Source organism: Erythrolamprus reginae, chromosome 1 (genome assembly GCF_031021105.1).
Source record: "Erythrolamprus reginae isolate rEryReg1 chromosome 1, rEryReg1.hap1, whole genome shotgun sequence".
NCBI classification, from domain to species: domain Eukaryota; kingdom Metazoa; phylum Chordata; class Lepidosauria; order Squamata; family Dipsadidae; genus Erythrolamprus; species Erythrolamprus reginae.
The window spans coordinates 132,377,887-132,396,618 of NC_091950.1; the positions used below are offsets into that span (position 1 = coordinate 132,377,887).

At 41.5% G+C, this 18,732-nt stretch overlaps 1 protein-coding gene across 4 annotated transcripts in view; it reads left to right on the forward strand.

The window, feature by feature from the left end:
• The window catches only part of CHID1 (chitinase domain containing 1), a 152,386-nt gene extending 134,465 nt beyond the window's left edge, over positions 1-17,921 (forward strand). For all 4 annotated transcript variants that reach the window (XM_070735705.1, XM_070735718.1, XM_070735725.1 and 1 more), the window contains exons 11-13: positions 6,845-6,925; positions 15,250-15,292; positions 17,680-17,921. In XM_070735705.1, coding sequence (XP_070591806.1) covers positions 6,845-6,925; positions 15,250-15,292; positions 17,680-17,778 — 223 coding nt within the window. In that variant the 3' untranslated portion in view covers positions 17,779-17,921. The remainder of the gene's footprint in view (positions 1-6,844; positions 6,926-15,249; positions 15,293-17,679) is intronic.
• The last annotated feature ends 811 nt before the right edge of the window (positions 17,922-18,732 follow it).

Consider the following 18,732-nt stretch of genomic DNA (forward strand, 5'->3'; position numbering starts at 1 on the left):
GTAGGCTTGTGTTTCACCCTCCCCAGGCTCCAAAGGCTTCCCTGGAGCTGGGGATGGGTAAAAACGCCCTCCCCCATCCGCACAGAGACTCTCTGGAAGGCAAAAATACCCTCCCAGAGCCTCTTTGTGAGCCAAAAACCTCAGCTGATCAGCACATTGGAGCTGAGCTAGAGCAACGGCTCGCGTGCCAGCATATATGGCTCCATGTGCCACCTGTGGCACCCGTACCATAGGTTCGCCATCACTGGCCTACAATATGTAGACTTCAACTTGCCAATCCCCCCAGCCACCACTTTGGGCATTGAATTCTACACATCTTCAACATGCCAAGATTGAGAAAGACTGATGTATTGCATGATAGTCAAGTGCTTTCGTATTGAAGTTGGTATTTAAGAAATCAATATAGTAGAGTGTGTTGCTTTCCAGTTGTGAATCTAAAAATTAGGAAGGTGCATGGCCCAGGAGATCTGAAAAAAACCACAGTCACATCATGCCAAGATTGAGAAAGACTGATGTATTGTATGCAAGTCAAGAGCTTTCATATTGAAGTAGATATTTAAGAAGTCAATATAGTAAGGTGGTTGAAACTTACCCCTTGTTATGCATGATGCCCCACTCCTTTTTTCCATTGTGGGGTCCCATGTCGTCTTTATTAACCCTGAGAATTCTAAGGAAACTTGTTAAAGAACAATCCCAGGATTATTTGAGGAAAGAGAAACATTGCTAATATCTGACATCACTTTATCAACCCTTCCCCGGCCCCCGGCCCCCATTACTGGGCCATAAAATAGTTGGAAAGAATATAGAAAAGTTTCTACAAGAAGAAAATGCGTGAGAGCTGAAAATACAGGCCTGTAAGTTTCACCTTTTATATTGAAACATTTTCCATTGCTTAGAATCGAAGCCATGCATAGTTATTAAATTACTGTGTCCTTTGTCAATTACTGTCTTCCTGGAATGTTATAGAACTTGAGCATTTTTCACACCTAGCCAAAAAAAATGCATTTTGTATAAATCGTGCCATCCAACAATAATAAATCTTTTATCTTATGGGCCTTGCCTTTCATTCTAAATGCATTAGAGTGTGTGCTGTTTTATGGATCTGACTGGATTAGTCATTTTCCTTGGGTCAAATATTTAAAGAGGAGTGTTGTTCCTTTTTTGCTAACCCTGTGTCTTCATCTCCAATCAATATAAGTGAATCAGAGTAACTATGTGAAATCAAAATTGAGGCAAGATAAGACTTGTAAAGAGGAAGCGGAGGCATTTCTAAAACCCATTATAAACATTAGTGCCTCTGCAATATAAAGAATTGCATAAAATAATAAGAAAGCATGTAGTATAGAAATGCGTGTGCATATACATTTCTTTGTTTAAAGCAGCCTTCTCCCGCTCGTAAATTATACAGCTATCTCTTCTCAAACATTTCTTCTCTATCTAAACATAGAGGATATCTGCCACTTTAATCTTCCAATAGAAAAAGGAAATTCCCAGAAGCCTGAACCACCTCTGATTCAGCAACACATATCAACTTGTGCTGGAGAGGTTTCTTTAATGACTTGATATTCAGCAGCACCAGATCCAGACTGAAGGGCTAAAAGATGCTTATAAAATACACTGGGAATCATGTATGTCTATAAAAAGAAACAGCCTCTTACCTACTTAGATTGTTTTTCTTTTACCCACATCTGCCACCATATTTCCTGTCTCTATGGAGAATTGGTGGCAACTCCAAAACTACCTTCCTACCTCAGCAGGTGCATCTTACCTGTTCCATTACATAGTTGATGAAATATTGCCCATGCAATAATTTTATGTTGCTTTCCAATAATAATAATAATGATGATGATGTCAAAATTGTTTCACACTTAATATGTGAATGCAGCAAAATTGCATAAACTGAGTACAAAGCTAGATATGATCAAGTTGCTAAATTTGTCCAGTGGACATTATATAAAAAAATATGACATACATGTATCGGAAACGTCATGGGAGCACAAAGTGGAAAAAGTTACTAAAAATGAGACATAAAGATCTTATGGGACTTTTGAATACAGACAGATTGTCATTTGGAATACAACATGCCAGATATCACGGTTGTTGGGGGCCAAATGTACAGTTTATTGATATTGCTGAACCAGGAGATGCCAGAACTGAAGAAAAAGAACTGGAAAAAAATATGAAATATTATGACCTGGCCATTGAAACTACATGGCTATGGATGAAACGTACATTTATTTATTTATTTATTTTATTTTATTTGTCAAAACATGTATAAGATAATAGATATAAACATAAACAAAATCAAAGTAGGTATAGGTAAATTTGGACAGTAGGACGGATGGTAGGCACGATGGTGCACTTATGTACGCCCCTTACAGACCTCTTAGGAATGGGCTAAGGTCAACTGTAGACAGTCTAAGGTTAAAGTTTTTGGGGTTTGGAAAACACAGTTAGGTAGTGCATTCCAGGTATTGATTACTCTGTTGCTGAAGTTGTATTTTCTGCAGTCGAGTTTCGAGTGGTTTACATTGAGTTTGAATCTGTTGTGTGCGCATGCATTGTTGCGGTTGAAGATGAAGTATTCATTGACAAGTAGAACATTGTAGTAAATGAGTACTTAGACGGAATAAACCTCTGCCAGCCAAGGAGTCACCACAGTGAAGGAAAGGCGCCGGCTACAAAGCGAGCGAGCGAGAGGACAGGGGAGCCCTTCAGCATGGGAAGGAAGAGTTAGCGGATCGCAGCAGCAATAGCCAGTGTATGCCAGGGTTTCTCTCTCTGGTGCAGTGTATGGGAGGCAACCTCACGCCAGGTGTATGGGAGGCACATGCTCCTCCTCGCCGCTTCAGAGTCCCTCTTTTTTCTTTAAGCCTTAAAGTTTTGGATTTTTTTTATTCTGCTCAACTCACTTTCTTCCTTTGACAGCGACTGTCCTCCTCCTCTTCTTCCTCCTCCTTCCATCCAAATTCCAAGCTTTTATTTCTTTCCTAATGGGTTTGCACGCATTATTTGCTTTTACTTTGATTCCTATGGGAAAAATTGCTTCTACTTAACAACATTTCTACTTAAGAACCTGATCACGGAACGAATTAAGTTCTTAAGTAGAGGTACCACTGTATCTCTTTTTCATTGCCAGCAATGCCTTAATGTATGAGTGAAGATGGGAAACAGAGGTTGGTTTGTTTTTTTACTTTGGTTTATGCTCTCTCCCTAAAGACATTGATCTGTGCCCTGCAGTCTGATAGCTAGATGGCATACCAATTGCATTAATAAAAAGCTAAGAAAAAAGGCATTTGTTCATCTTGCTCTGACTAGATGTAGAAGTTGAAGATGCTACAAGATACCCATCTTCAGAGTTTAAGGAAGCTGGAAGAATGTGCCCTTGGTTTGAGTTGGCAGAAGCTGAATAAGGCATATCTCTCTTAATCTGTTCTTTCCTTAAAATAGCAGAAGGAAGTGGTTTTGAGAGTAATGTTGGAAACAGAAAAATGGTTTGCTTCCAAGTAAAAGATGGCTTCCCTTCTGTAATCTTAATCCTATATATCAGTGGTTCTTAACCTTCTAATACCGTGACCCCTTAATACAGTTCCTCATGTTGTGGTGACCCCCAACCATCAATCTAGCCCCAATTCTCCCAACAGAGCTTTAAGTTCTTATCTAGAAGAGTTTGTAAGTAGAGGCGTTCTTAGGTAGAGGTACCACTGTACCTTGAATTGTATTATCCAATGCAATTCATGCAAATGTATGTTACTTTGCTCTAACAATTGTAGTTTTGAATCATTTTGAGGATTATCCACGTATATGACTAGCTGTAGCAATCCAAGTGCAAGTGAGGTTTATTAATGCAAAAATGTTGTGGTCCAAGAAAAGTCAGACCTGAAGTGTCAGGCGCTTTGCAGAATAGCTCTACCATTAATGGCTTTTACTTGTTTCAGTAGGTGCCACAAATCCAGGAGGATCCCCCCACCCCACCCTTCCTAGATTGAGTACTTGCTCTTTCAATGCCACCCTATTTAAAGCCAAATGTGGAGCTGTTCTTGAATCATGATCAGTTATTGAATGCTACAGATCCACCCAAAGGGCTATTTTCCCCCCATTAAGGTTTTGATGCAGGTTATCTACAAGAGTGATCACAACAGTTTCCATCTGATGCCTAAGCATTAAACCACATAGAAGGAGTCTAAGTCCTTCTGTCTCCTTTTTGAGTGTTCCACTTGTAAGCCATGACCAGGTCTTTTCTTTATCCACTTTGCCTTCAATCTTCTCCAAGAACTGTCCATGCTACTTTTGCTTTCAACAGCGATATTGGTCATGCAGAGGACCTTAATTTTATTATCTTTACATTGTTGTATCAATAGCAAGCATAGTGGATTCACATAAAATACGGGTTCAACAGCAATTATAAAAACTTTTCTTCTACTTAGAATTACATTTTTGGAAAATAGACTGCTGCCATGTATTAAAAAAAACCCTGCAATTTTCCATTTCTGTAAACATATTTATAGTATTGAAATTTTGGATGAGCTAAGCAGATTATTTGATGGAAATCAGTTTACTTTCTTTAGAATGGAAAGAGAAGTTTAGTAAAATATATAGTTACGGTTGATTGCTCTGAATATAATTACAAGTAGAAAATTTCTAGTTGTGTGCAGTATCTTACGTTAATTGTAGGGATGATTTAGAGGAAATGAAAAATAAGTAGCTCGTGTAAAAACGAGGAGAGATCTGCACATTTGCTCTGCCTGGCTAAGCAGAACTTTTGGTCTCCAAAAACAAAACTGTATTTCTCTAAAAAATTGTATTGTATGGGCGATGATGCCTTGAAATAGTATAGGAAAACAAAACCTGAGCTTGAAAGTTCAAAGATTAGAAAAAATAACAAAAGACTATGTGGAAGATTGTTCCCCATTGGCCCAGTATCGGTGCCAATCCTCTGAAGTGAAGGGTTGACTTTGCAATGCAAAAAACAATTTGGAACAAAAAGCAGTGTTAGCTGTGTTCTTCCAGAATTCTTCTAGCATCTTGAATGTGGACTGCTTAATGATGATTCTCAGCTTGAACGTGAGAGATTCTCAGTCATCCAAGTCATAGTTGTCTCAAAAGTCAACTCATTTTTTTCTATGAGAAGCAATAGACTTATATTTATATATTTTATTTATTTATTTATTGGATTTGTATGCCGCCCCTCTCCGTAGACTCGGGACGGCTAACAACAATGATAAAAACAGCATGTAACAATCCAATAATAAAACAACTAAAAACCCTTATTATAAAACCAAACATACACACAAACATACCATGCATAACTTGTAATGGCCTAGGGGGAAGGAATATCTCAATTCCCCCATGCCTGGCGGTATAAGTGAGTCTTGAGTAGTTTACGAAAGACAGGGAGGGTGGGGGCAGTTCTAATCTCCGAGGGAAGTTGGTTCCAGAGGGCCGGGCCGCCACAGAGAAGGCTCTTCCCCTGGGGGCCCCCAAACGACATTGTTTAGTTGACGGGACCCGGAGAAGGCCAACTCTGTGGGACCTTATCGGTTGCTGGGATTCGTGCGGTAGCAGGCGGTTCCGGAGGTAATCAGGTCCAATGCCATATACCGCTTCATGGTGCTTTACATCCCTCTCTAAGCGGTTTATCCCCAACCGATATTTGGTTATTGCCCCCAACAATCTGGGTTCCTCTTTTTACAGATGTTGGAAGGATGGAAGGTTGAGTCAACCTTGAGCCTGGTGAGATTCGAACTGCCAAACTGCCGGCAAATCAGCAGAGGAAGCCTGCAGTACTGCATTCTAACCACTATGCCACCTTGGTTCATAAAGCAAAACATTTTCTTCCTCCTCCTCAAGGAAAAAGCAATCAAACTGTCTTTGGAGAAAAAAAATCACCTTTGACACAAAGTCGCAACTTGTGTCAGAGATTTGCACAACTAGCTCAACCTTTCTGTCCCAATTTTGGGATTCGAAGGATTGAAATGGGATCACATTGGTACTTGGTACTTCCTGGCTTTCCTAGAACTCCTTAAGAGTTATATTGTTAGAGTGAGGTTTTTCATTCATTCATTAAACTCCACAATTTCTCAAAACACTGCTGTTTGAACCAAGCAGATTGTGTATCTTCAGCTTCCCAGAGAGAGGATAGAAAAAAAGAAAGCTGTAACAGTTCAAACAAAGGCAAATGTGAACGTTAATAATGATGAAATTTGTCATAAGCAAATGCTATTGACCTTCAGAGAATATTTGCTGACATTTTAATACTATAGAGGGCAGAGTATAAAGGCCATCCACTCTGAAGAACATCATGGAATTAAAAAGAAAGAAGAGGTCATCCATTAGATTTTATTATAGCTGGATAGAGTGTGAGCACAAGAGCAATTTGTAAAGATCTTAGATAAACATATTACCTACTCAGTGTTGAATTAAAACCACAGGATTATAGAAATAGCTGCAATGGTTTTTCATTTAGCAATAAAAGTGCTAAGATGGGACAATAAATAGAAGAAATTTAAAAAAATTAAAAATCCCACTAAATACTTGCAGAAGTAGAAGATATTTAATGAAAGGAAGAGTAAATAGTAAAATGTTTTCCATGTTGCAGGCAAGTGTTTGGGTTTTTTAAAAATCAGAGTAATATTTTTAAAAACATAATGAGCGAATTATTCTTGAGTTGATTGGTATGTGCAGCCATGTGGTGATAAGAGCTAATGCGATGGAACAGCATGCATTAAATATTGTGTACTGGAAGATTTTATCCAATATTAAATCACTATATACAAATTCTGTCAGGAAAACCTTTGAATTTCAAAATGTTCATATTTTTTCTTTTTTGCAAAATATTTTTTAGATTTATTGAAATATTAAAAGAGCACAAGCCTAAACTAGTCTGGACTGAAAAAATAGCTGAACACTACTTGGAATATAAGAAGTGAGTTATTATTTATTGTTCATTAAATTCAATCAATGCAATACTGCTGTTGTTGTTGTAGAGTCTTGTTGAACAATCTAAATTCATGGAGGAATGATTTTTTGACTGAAGGTAGAGAAATAAAACATCTTGTTTACTTTAAAAAGTTTTAAACAATACAAAAAATGTTTTTTTAAGAAATTGGATAAATAGCAGACTCTTTACCAATAAGATGTTAAGTACATGTTGATCATGTAACAAAACAATAAGAAGGTTTTACTGTAGATTAAGGTACTGGCACGTGTTCATATTAATCCAAATCCATTATCATATGTGGTTGCATTTATGTATGTGAGACCTGGATGTTAACACATTTATTAATTCTTTTTTGTTGACAGCTGGGTTTAAAATTTCCTTTAAGCTCAAAAGATATACAGTGATACCTTGTCTTACGAACTTAATTGGTTCCAGGACAAGGTTCGTAAGGTGAAAAGTTCATAAGACGAAACAATGTTTCCCATAGGAATCAATGGAAAAGCGATTAATGCGTGCAAGTCCAAAACTCACCCCTTTTGCCAACCGAAGCGCCTGTTTTTGCGTTGGTGGGATTCCCCTGAGGCTCCCCTCCATGGAAAACCCCACCTCCGGACTTCCGTGTTTTTGCGATACTGCAATTTCGCCAAGGCTCCCCTCGCTGGGAAATCCCACCTCTGGACTTCCGTCGCCAGCGAAGCGCCCGTTTTTGCGCTGCTGGGATTCCCCTGCTGGTAATCCCCTGCAGCATCGCAAAAACACGGAAGTCTGGAGGTGGGGTTTTTCATGGAAGGGAGCCTCGGGAATCCAGCAGCGCAAAAATGGGCGCTTCGCTGGCAACGGAAGTCCGGAGGTGGGGTTTCCCAGCGACGAGAGCCTTTGGCTGGCAATGGAGGTGGGGCATCCCAGCAGCGGCAGCTTGGATTCATAAGGTGAAAATAATTCAGAAGAAGAGGCAAAAAAATCTTAAACCCCGGGTTCGTATCTCGAAAAGTTCGTATGACAAGGGATTTGTAAGACGAGGTATCATTGTATTACTTTATTCTCAAAGTTTTATTTAATGAGAAACTCATACCTATTTTTCAAGGAAAAAGCCTCAGTCCAGAATGGTTTCCTGATCCATGTCTGAAACGGGTTGTAGGGGTCAGAATTCCAAGTGATAGATCCATCACAAGCAAAAACTACTAGGCTGATGGATTCCTCAAAGAATGGCTTTATTGGAAATATAGTGGCACATATCTGATGGAAACCAACTCTTGGTTTTCACCTAATTAAAAGTAAAAGTTGTGCCTTCAACCTCAAAAAATGAGTCACATCGCCAATCAAGGTAGCGTCCACTGGCCTGATGACATCACTCCTCTTTCCTTCAACCAGGTGTGAGAACATCCTTGGTTCCCAAGAGAAAGCATTTTATTTTGACTACACAAACTCGGATATCTCTAATCCCCCCTTCCTATCCCTCACTCCGGTGTGGCAGCACTAAAGCCTCAAGATGGCTTCGGCCAGATCAGCTTCAGGTTGACAGTAGGTCATCACAAAGGGATAAGTAGGCACCAGGTTTTAGTTTTGGTTTTATGCTTTTGTGGTTTCTCATAGTTACTGGATTTTATTGCTGCTGTGAGCCAACCAAAGTTGTGTTTAAGGGGGATAGTCAAATAAATAAATCTGGTGGTATTTCCCTGCTAAAATGCATTGTTTTCTTCATTGTAATTTGGCCCAAAGTGGGATTTTGGCCCTATGTTAAAGGCCTAAGAGCCAAGAAGTCAATGTTGAGCAGTGCTCTGGGATATGATGAATGGCTTTTTCAGAAAACTCTGCATTCCCTACCCATCCTTCTTGGATGGTTGATGATTTCCTCTAATTTTCCACTCTATATTAAAAGAAATAGAATGATTTAGACCAGTGATGGGCAACCTTTTGAGCTTGGTGTGTCAAAATTCGCCAAAAAACTGAGCATAACTCGGGTGGTGTGTCACCTTGAGAAAAAAACTGGGCGGCATAGAAGTATATATATATATATATATAGGTAGGTAGGTAGGTAGGTAGGTAGATATATAGGTAGGTAGGTAGGTAGGTAGGTAGATAGACAGATAAACAAACAAAATATAAATATAAATAAATAATAAATCCCTTCTTTTTTATTAAAAGAAATTAATAATAAAACAAAACCAAACTCTATTACTATTAAAACTAAAACAACCAGCAAATTCAAAAACATAACTATTAATAAAAACAGGTGAGGGTTGGGGGTTTTCTTTCTCTGTTATTATTTAAGTGCTTTTACCATATGCTTTAAATCAGTGATTTTCAACCTTTTTTGAGCCGCAGCACATTTTTTACATTTACAAAATCCTGGGGCACACCACCAACCAAAATGACACAAATCTAATAAATAAATAAATAAATACATACATACATACATACATACATACATACATACATACATAAATAACCCCCTCATATATACAATCCCATGTAACATCCCCTTATAAATACAGTCAATCATCAATCATCCCTCCTGAAATTTATACCACTGTCTCATTTCTGGGTACTTCTCCTGTCTTTCCCCCTTTTCTCTCTCATGTTTCTCATTTCTCTCTCTTCCTCCCTTTTCCCCTCATTCCTTCTCCCTCTCACTTCTCCTCTTTTTCCATCCCTGTCTCTCTCCCCCCCCCTTATGTGTGTGTGTGTATATACACTCGAACCATTTCCAAAACCAGTTGAGGGCTGGTTTTTTTTTTATCTTTTATTCTTTTCAAAAACAGGTGTGGGCTGGGGGGGGTTCTTATTATTTGGATGCTTTTTACCATATGCTTCAAGAATCACCTCTCTTTCTCTTTTGTTTCTCTCTCCTCTCATTCTCTGCCTCAATCATTTTCTCATTTCTCCTTTTTTCTCCCCTTTTTGTTCTCATTTCTCTCGCTCTCCTTTCCTCTCCCTATCTGTCTTGCTTTCTCTCTCTCTTGCTATCTTTTTTTCTCTCTTGCTTTCCTTCTCTCTCTCTCGTTCTCTCTTATTTTCTTTCTCTCTCATGCTTTCTCTCTCTTGTTCTTTCTCTCTCTCTGTTCCTCTCTCTCATTCTCTCTCTTATTTTCTCTCACTCTCTCTCTCATGCTTTCTCTTGTTCTTTTAAATTTTTTTTAAAAGTGTGGGCGCACGCTACTACGCATGCGTGAGTTCTGACATCCATAATTTGCTACCCCTCCTCTCTCTCTTTCTCTCTCCTCCTTCCTTTCTCATCTCTCTTTCCTTTCTCTCATTCCCTCTTTCTATCTATCCTTTCTATCTCTATCTCTTTCCTTCTCTCCCTTCCTTTCTCTCTTTCCTTTCTCACATTCCCTCTTTCTCTCTATCCTTTCTATCTCTCACTCTTTCCTTCTCTCCCTCCCTTTCTCTCTCTTTCCTTTCTCTCATTCCCTCTTTCTCTCTATCCTTTCTATCTCTCACTCTTTCCTTCTCTCCCTCCCTTTCTCTCTCTTTCCTTTCTCTCATTCCCTTTAGAAACATAGAAACATAGAAGTCTGACGGCAGAAAAAGACCTCATGGTCCATCTAGTCTGCCCTTATACTATTTTCTGTATTTTATCTTAGGATGGATATATGTTTATCCCAGGCATGTTTAAATTCAGTTACTGTGGATTTATCTACCACATCTGCTGGAAGTTTGTTCCAAGGATCTACTACTCTTTCAGTAAAATAATATTTTCTCATGTTGCTTTTGATCTTTCCCCCAACTAACTTCAGATTGTGTCCCCTTGTTCTTGTGTTCACTTTCCTATTAAAAACACTTCCCTCCTGGACCTTATTTAACCCTTTAATATATTTAAATGTTTCGATCATGTCCCCCCTTTTCCTTCTGTCCTCCAGACTATACAGATTGAGTTCATTAAGTCTTTCCTGATACGTTTTATGCTTAAGACCTTCCACCATTCTTGTAGCCCGTCTTTGGACCCGTTCAATTTTGTCAATATCTTTTTGTAGGTGAGGTCTCCAGAACTGAACACAGTATTCCAAATGTGGTCTCACCATCATTCTATATAGTGGGATCATAATCTCCCTCTTCCTGCTTGTTATACCTCTAGCTATGCAGCCAAGCATCCTACTTGCTTTCCCTACCGCCTGACTGCACTGTTCACCCATTTTGAGACTGTCAGAAATCACTACCCCTAAATCCTTTTCTTTTGAAGTATTTGCCAACACTGAACTGCCAATACAATACTCAGATTGAGGATTCCTTTTCCCCAAGTGCATTATTTTACATTTGGAAACATTAAACTGCAGTTTCCATTGCTTAGACCATTTATCTAGTAAAGCTAAATCATTTACCATATTACAGACGCCTCCAGGAATATCAACCCTATTGCACACTTTAGAGTCATCGGCAAATAGGCAAACCTTCCCTACCAAACCTTCCCCTATGTCACTCACAAATATATTAAAAAGAATAGGACCCAGAACAGATCCTTGTGGCACACCGCTTGTAACCTGACTCTGCTCAGAATACTCGCCATTAACAATAACTCTCTGATGTCTACGCTTCAGCCAGCTGCAAATCCATTGAACTATCCAGGGATTAAGTCCAATCTTCACTAATTTATCTATCAGCTCTTTATGTGGAACCGTATCAAAGGCTTTGCTGAAGTCCAGGTAGGCAATATCCACGGCACCACCTTCATCCAACACCTTTGTGACATAGTCAAAGAAATCAATGAGATTAGTCTGACATGATTTGCCTTCAGTAAAGCCATGCTGATTTGGGTCTAATAAGTTATTGTTTTTTAGGTGCTGATTTATCCTCTTTTTGAGTAGAGTCTCCATCATTTTAACTACAACTGATGTCAAGCTAACTGGCCTGTAGTTACCAGCTTCTTCTCTACTGCCCTTCTTGTGAATAGGCACAACACTGGCCATTCTCCAATCCTCAGGAACTTCTCCTGTTAACAAGGATTGGTTAAACAAATCAGTCAGGGGGGTAGCAATGACAGGTCTGAGTTCTTTAAGAACTCTGGGGTGGATGCCATCTGGACCCATTGCCTTATTTATCTTTAATCGTTCAAGTTCTTCTAAGACATCGGCTTCTAAGATCACTGGAGCTGAATCCGTACAGCTGGAAGCAATGCTATATCCCTCTATAGTATTATTTTGTAAGGTGTCTTTTGAGAAAACTGAACAGAAGTAGCTATTGAAATGGTCAGCGATCTCCTTATTCCCATTAATGCATGTATTATTCCCGGTACTAAGCTTCGTGATGCCGCAGTTTTTCTTCTTCTTATCATTAATATATCTGAAGAAGGTTTTATCCCCCTTCTTTACAGATTTGGCAATTTCTTCCTCTTTTGAGGCTTTAGCAGCATATATTATCTGTTTCGCCTCCTTCTGTCTCATTTTATATACCTCCCTATCAGCTATACTTCCAGACTCTTTATACCTCCTATAGGCAGCCTTTTTTTCATTGACTATAGCCCTTACATCATTGCTAAACCATAGCGGTTTCTTCTTCCTTTTACCTTTAGTTATTTGTCTTACATACAGTCCAGTGGCTTTTAAGATGGCCTTTTTTAATACAGTCCACTGGATGCTCGCTCCTGCCATTTTATCCCTCCCCTTTAATTCATTATCTAAATATTCTCCCATTGCATTAAAATTTGTTTTTCTGAAATCCAATACTTTGGTTGCATTATAGGATTGCTCACAATGAGTTTTTACATCAAACCACAAACATAGATGGTCACTGCAACCTAAATTTTCTCCCACCTTGACATCTGAAACCCAATTCCCATTCGTAAAAACTAAATCTAGAATATTCTCCCCTCTAGTTGGTGTCTTAACCAGCTGTGCCAGAGCTGCTCCTGTAAAGGCCTCTACTATATTCTTACTTTTGCATGTAAGGGCACTGGGGATATTCCAGTCAACATCAGGCATGTTGAAATCACCCATAACCACAATATCTCCCTTTACTGCCATTTGGGTAATTTCATCCACCATCTTGTTGTCATATTCCTCGGATTGCCCTGGAGGCCTATAGATCACCCCAATTCTAATGACAGAACCTTCTTTATTTTGCATGCAAATCCAGAGAGTCTCTAGATCTTGACACGTATTTTGAATTAGTGTTGTTTTTAGACTTTCTTTAATATAAATGGCTACTCCACCTCCCCTTCTCTCTATTCTATCCTTCCTATACAGTGTATATCCTGGTATCTCTCTATCCTTTCTATCTCTCACTCTTTCCTTCTCTCCCTCCCTTTCTCTCTTTCCTTTCTCTCATTCCCTCTGTCTCCTGGGGCTGACTGCGCCTGCCCTGCACCCCCAACCGCGGAGGGAAAGCATTTGCCTTTCGGCACCGCCAACCCCCCCTCCACCAGCAGCAAAAGCCTGAACGACGGAGCCGAAAGGCAAACGATGCATCCCTCCAGAAGCAGCAAAAGCCGCCCTAAGCGGCGGGGCGCGCCGTTTGCCTTTCGGCTCCGTCGTTCAGGCTTTTGCTGCTGGTGGAGGGGGGGTTGGCGGTGCTGAAAGGCAAACGGCGCGCCCTGCCGCTTAGGGCGGCTTTTGCTGCTTCTGGAGGGGTGGGCGCCGATGCAGCAAAAGCCTAAGCGGCGGGGTGCACCGTTTGCCTTTCGGCACCGCCAACCCCCCCTCCACCAGCAGCAAAAGCCTGAACGACGGAGCCGAAAGGCAAACAGTTCATCCCTCCAGAAGCAGCAAAAGCCTAAGCGGTGGGGCGCGCCGTTTGCCTTTGGCGCCTTCCCCTCCACCAGCAGCAAAAGCCTGAACGACGGAGCCGAAAGGCAAACGGCGCGCCCCGCCGCTTAGGGCGGCTTTTGCTGCTTCTGGAGGGATGCACCGTTTGCCTTTCGGCTCCGTCGTTCAGGCTTTTGCTGCTCGTGGAGGGGGGGGGGTTGGCGGTGCCGATGCCAAATGCTTTCCCTCCGCGGTGGGGGGTGCAAATGGCGCGACGTCTACGCAGGTTTTTTTTTTTCAGACTCTCGTTTTTGCGAGCCCGGCATGATTTTTTAAAATTACAAATTAATAATAACCCCTCATCCTTCCCCTCTTCCCCTCCCTCTTTTTCTCCCTCTCTCCCTTTATATTTAACCCTTCCTTCCTCTCTTCCTCTCTCCCTCTCTTTCACTTTTCTCTTTGGTGAACCCCCCAAACTGTTCAGACTCAAGGAAAAGCTTATCAAGGGGGGTGGGGGGGGTTGTGAAAATCTAGTTATGAGCCGCCAAAGGAGGAAGCAAATGGCGCGACGTCCACGCAGGGTTTTTTTTTCACTCTCTTTTTTGCGAGCCCGGCATGATTTTTTTAAATTACGAATTAATAACCCGGTAAGGGTTTACCTGTAACAGCTATAAGAGAAACGGCAATTAAGTTATTCAGCCCTCCCCGATGCAACCGACCCAAGGTGAGGAGACACCATGCGCTGCTCGTGGAGGGAAAGAAGCGAAGGAGGGGAGGAGAGGTTGGAGTAGATTTCCTGGTGGAGCGATATGGGATGAGCAGTTTAATGTAAGCAAAGTAGGACCCCGGGTAAATAGCCCTGGGAGTGAAATTAAAATTGCAACCGGCGCAATTTTTAAAAAAATTGGTGCAAAACAAAATTAAGGGGAGAGGAAAAATAATAATAATAATAATTGCAGTTGCTGGACTTGCAGTCGGTGGGAAATTGGAAAGCGGGGAGATTTGCATCTTCACCACTCTAAGCTCCCTGTTTCTCCGGCGGCCGCGTGTCACCTAAAATGGCTCCGCGTGTCAGTGCTGACACGCGTGTCATAGGTTCGCCATCACTGATTTAGACAAAGGTAGATTTGTTTTTAAAGCACAGTGAATTCTTCCTTGTTTGATATTTTACTTGAGGAAGTTTTGACTACCTTCAATCCTTTTCCCATCAGAAAGTCTGAAGCACTTTATTTGAGAAACATCTCAGCTGGAAAATGTATCTTGTCTTCACTTTGTAAGAAATCCAGACTAAGTTAAAAAAAAAAAACCTAAGAGAAACCACTACCATATGCATGGGTTTAAATAATATCTTATTCATTTAATGTAGCTTTCCAAATTGTAGGATGTTGTTAATTATTTTGCTAATTATGAGATGATCTCAAGCCACAAACATTGTCCTATATTCTTTTTTTCTCTCTCAGTTGCGTGCTTAGCCTCCTATCTCATTCCTATCCTCTGGTTTTGTGGAGGGGGAAAATACATTGCAGGGGGAAAATAGCAGATGTTATTTGTCACTAGAGTATCGATCTATATAATGATATATTAACTACACTATTTCTTTCTCTCCTTTTTACCTTGTGCCGCCTGCAGAAGTAAAGGAAACAGGCATATAGTCTTCTACCCAACTTTGAAGGTATGCTAATCTAATTTTAATGGAGTGGATGCACCATAACTAGGAACTGGAGAGGATTTAGTTTGCATTTTGATAACATTTTATCCAATGCACTTCTAAATTCTCATTATTTTGTGATGTAGCTCTCTGAGCATAAAATGCATATCACAGGGAAACATATACAGTGGTCCCCCGATCATTGCGAGGGTTCCGTTCCAGGACCCCTCGCAATGATCGGTTTTTCGCGAAGTAGCGCTGCGGAAGTAAAAACACCATCTGCGCATGCGCAGATGGTGTTTTTACTTCCGCCGCAGCAGCGAGGAGCCGAAGATTGGGGTTTCCCCACCGCCCACGCAAACTCCTCGCTGCCGCTCGCACGCCGTTCGCTCGCGCCGCTTCCCAGCTGAGTCCTGAAGCCAATTCGCTTCAGGACTCAGCTGGGAAGCAGCGCGAGCGAACGGCGTGGGCGGGCGAAGGGCGGGCGAGCGGCGGGCGCGCGGGCAGGCAGGCGGCGGACAAGCCGTTCGCTCGCGCCGCTCGCTCACGCCGCTTCCCAGCTGAGTCCTGAAGCCAATTCGCTTCAGGACTCAGTTGGGAAGCGGCGCGAGCGAACGGCGTGGGCGGGCGAAGGGCGGGTGAGCGGCGGGCGCGCGGGCAGGCGGCGGACAAGCTGCTCGCTCGCGCCGCTTCCCAGCTGAGTCCTGAAGCCAATTCGCTTCAGGACTCAGCTGGGAAGCGGCGCGAGCGAACGGCGTGGGCGGGCGAAGGGCGGGTGAGCGGCGGGCGTGCGGGCAGGCAGGCGGCGGACAAGCCGTTCGCTCGCGCCGCTCGCTCGCGCCGCTTCCCAGCTGAGTCCTGAAGCCAATTCGCTTCAGGACTCAGCTGGGAAGCAGCGCGAGCGAACGGCGTGGGCGGGCGAAGGGCAGGCGAGTGGTGGGCGCGCGGGCAGGCAGGTGGCGGACAAGACAAGCGGCGGGCGCGGCAGCAGCGAGGAGTTTGCGTGGGCGGTGGGGAAACTCCTCGCTGATGCCCGCCGCTCGCCCTCCCGCCAGCAAGAGGGGGAAGACCCAGGGAAGCCGCCCAGCAGCTGATCTGCCCGGCGCCATCTACGCATGCGTGGCCATAGAAAAAAAGGGCGCGCATGCGCAGATGGTGTTTTGACTTCCGGGTTGAAAAATCGCCATATAGCCGTTTCGCAATGATCGGGATCGCAATACCCGGGGGATCACTGTACACAGAAATATGTATGGTTGGAAACTTTTTAAAAAGTACAGTGGAACTGTAACAAAAGATACTTACCATATTTTTGGAGTATAAGATGCATCTTTTTCCTCTCTAAAAGAGGCTGAAATTTTGGGTGAGGCTTATACTCTGAATGTAGCTTTTTCAAAGCTTTTTTCTCCAGCCCTCACTAGGTGATAACAATCAACCCAGTTTCCTACTTTCTAGACTCTCGTGGTGCAGTAGTTAGAGTGCAGTACTGCAAACTATTTCTGCTGATCACCGGCTGCCAACAGTTTGGCAGATCGAATCTCAGTAGGCTCAAGGTTGACTCAACCTTCCATCCTTCCAAGGTCGGTAAAATGAGGACCCAGATTGTTGGGGCAATATGCTTACTCTCTGTAAACCGCTTAGAGAGGGCTGTACAAGCACTGTGAAGCAGTATATAAATCTAAATGCTATTGCTGCTCCCTCTATAACAGTTTTTCCTGCCCTAAGTCTTTGCAGGCTTGTTTTCATTCCTTCTCCCTCTGAAAAAGGCTTTTTCATCCCTAATGTGTTGCTAACAATCTTCTTGACTTGTAGCACTTTTTAAATTCCTACTCCCTCTGAAACAGTTTTTCCTGCCCTAAGTCTTCACAGACTTGTTTTCATGGCTACTCCCTCTGAAATAGGCTTTTTCAGTTCTAACCGGAGGATAAAATAAAGTGCTGAAGCTGAACAGACTAAGTACGCTAGCCAGATGAATACCTCTTAGATAGATCCCCTCTCCCCATTCCCCCCCCCAAACTAAAGTGCCTCTTATACTCTGGTGCGTCTTATACTGCAGAAAATATGGTAGGAAGGAAAAAAATAAACAGAAAGATGCCAAAACTGACAGATACATGCATCTCTATTCAATACATGAAACTATTTTACTCATGTTCCAAGGCCAATACATTTATTAGTAAAATAGAGTAGCTACATTCCCTCTGTCCAGGAATAAATTGTCAGATTATTAACTGGCAATTTATAGAAGTTGTAGCTCATTTAATGGTTTGTACTAATAATAAATGAAAGCTGTTTATGATAGCGTGATTTTGTGTTTGTTTGTTTCTGTGAACCTCTCTGCCCAAACCATCAGTCAATCCCTAAAGCGTATATTCAGCAAAATTAATAATCCATAATGTTTCTTTTGTGTTTTGCAGTCCATTCAACTGCGGTTAGAACTCGCAAAGCAACTGGGCACAGGAATCGCTATCTGGGAATTGGGCCAAGGCTTGGATTATTTTTATGATTTGCTTTAAAAAAAATGCTCTTTTCTTCACTGACCCTTCATCTTCAGTCAAATGAAGGGGGTCCATGTGGGCAGGACATTCATTTGTGGGCAGCAGTTATGTAATTTATACGAAACCTGCTTCAGACTTTCCAATAAAGGATATCTTTTGAAGTATTGCCTTTTTTGTAGTTACGAGTAGATGAGTAATTTTAAAGCAGAGAGAGATACAAATTCTGGTATGTGGGAAAACCAACTACAATGAAAGTAGGTAAGACATGTCTTTTTTCCCCATTTTTTTATGCTTAAAGCCACGGAGACAATCTCTATGTGGTCGATAGGAGTAAAAAATTACTTGATGGTACATAACCATAATCATTATAATGCTTAAAAGTAATTCAAAGTGCATTGTTTATGCTCCAATCGGGTAGACTCTTAAGCGATCAAGAGGATTGACCTCCAAGTACACATCAGGTTGTAACAATTAATTTAGGTGCCATGAAGTTAACTGATTCTTGGGCAGTTTAAATATAATTGAGCCTAAAATAAATTAAACAATTGTAGGTTTATTTAGGAGGCTCATTAATTACAGTCAGTATCAAACAAGGGTGAATTTAAGCCAAGTCTTGGGAATGCAGGTTCTATCCATACTGCCAAGTATATGTTGGCTTTATATTGTTTTAATAGTCTGGATTTCTTCCACCATAATCCTAGAATGATAGTTTAGTGAATTGCTGAGGGTTTTTCTTTTAAAGATTCCTATTGCATGCTGATCCACACAACTATAATATCCTGGGAAATGTGAACAGTTGCTGATCTATGAAACCTGCAGGGTATCCGTATTTTCAGAGTTTCATTAAACCAAACTGCTCTGGAGGCTGCCAGGTTGTGTAAGTTATTGTAAATTGCTTAAGTGCTGCTCCTGGAACTTCTTGCTCTGTGATTGTATAAATGCCTCTGGTGGCACACAACTTTCCTCTTTTAG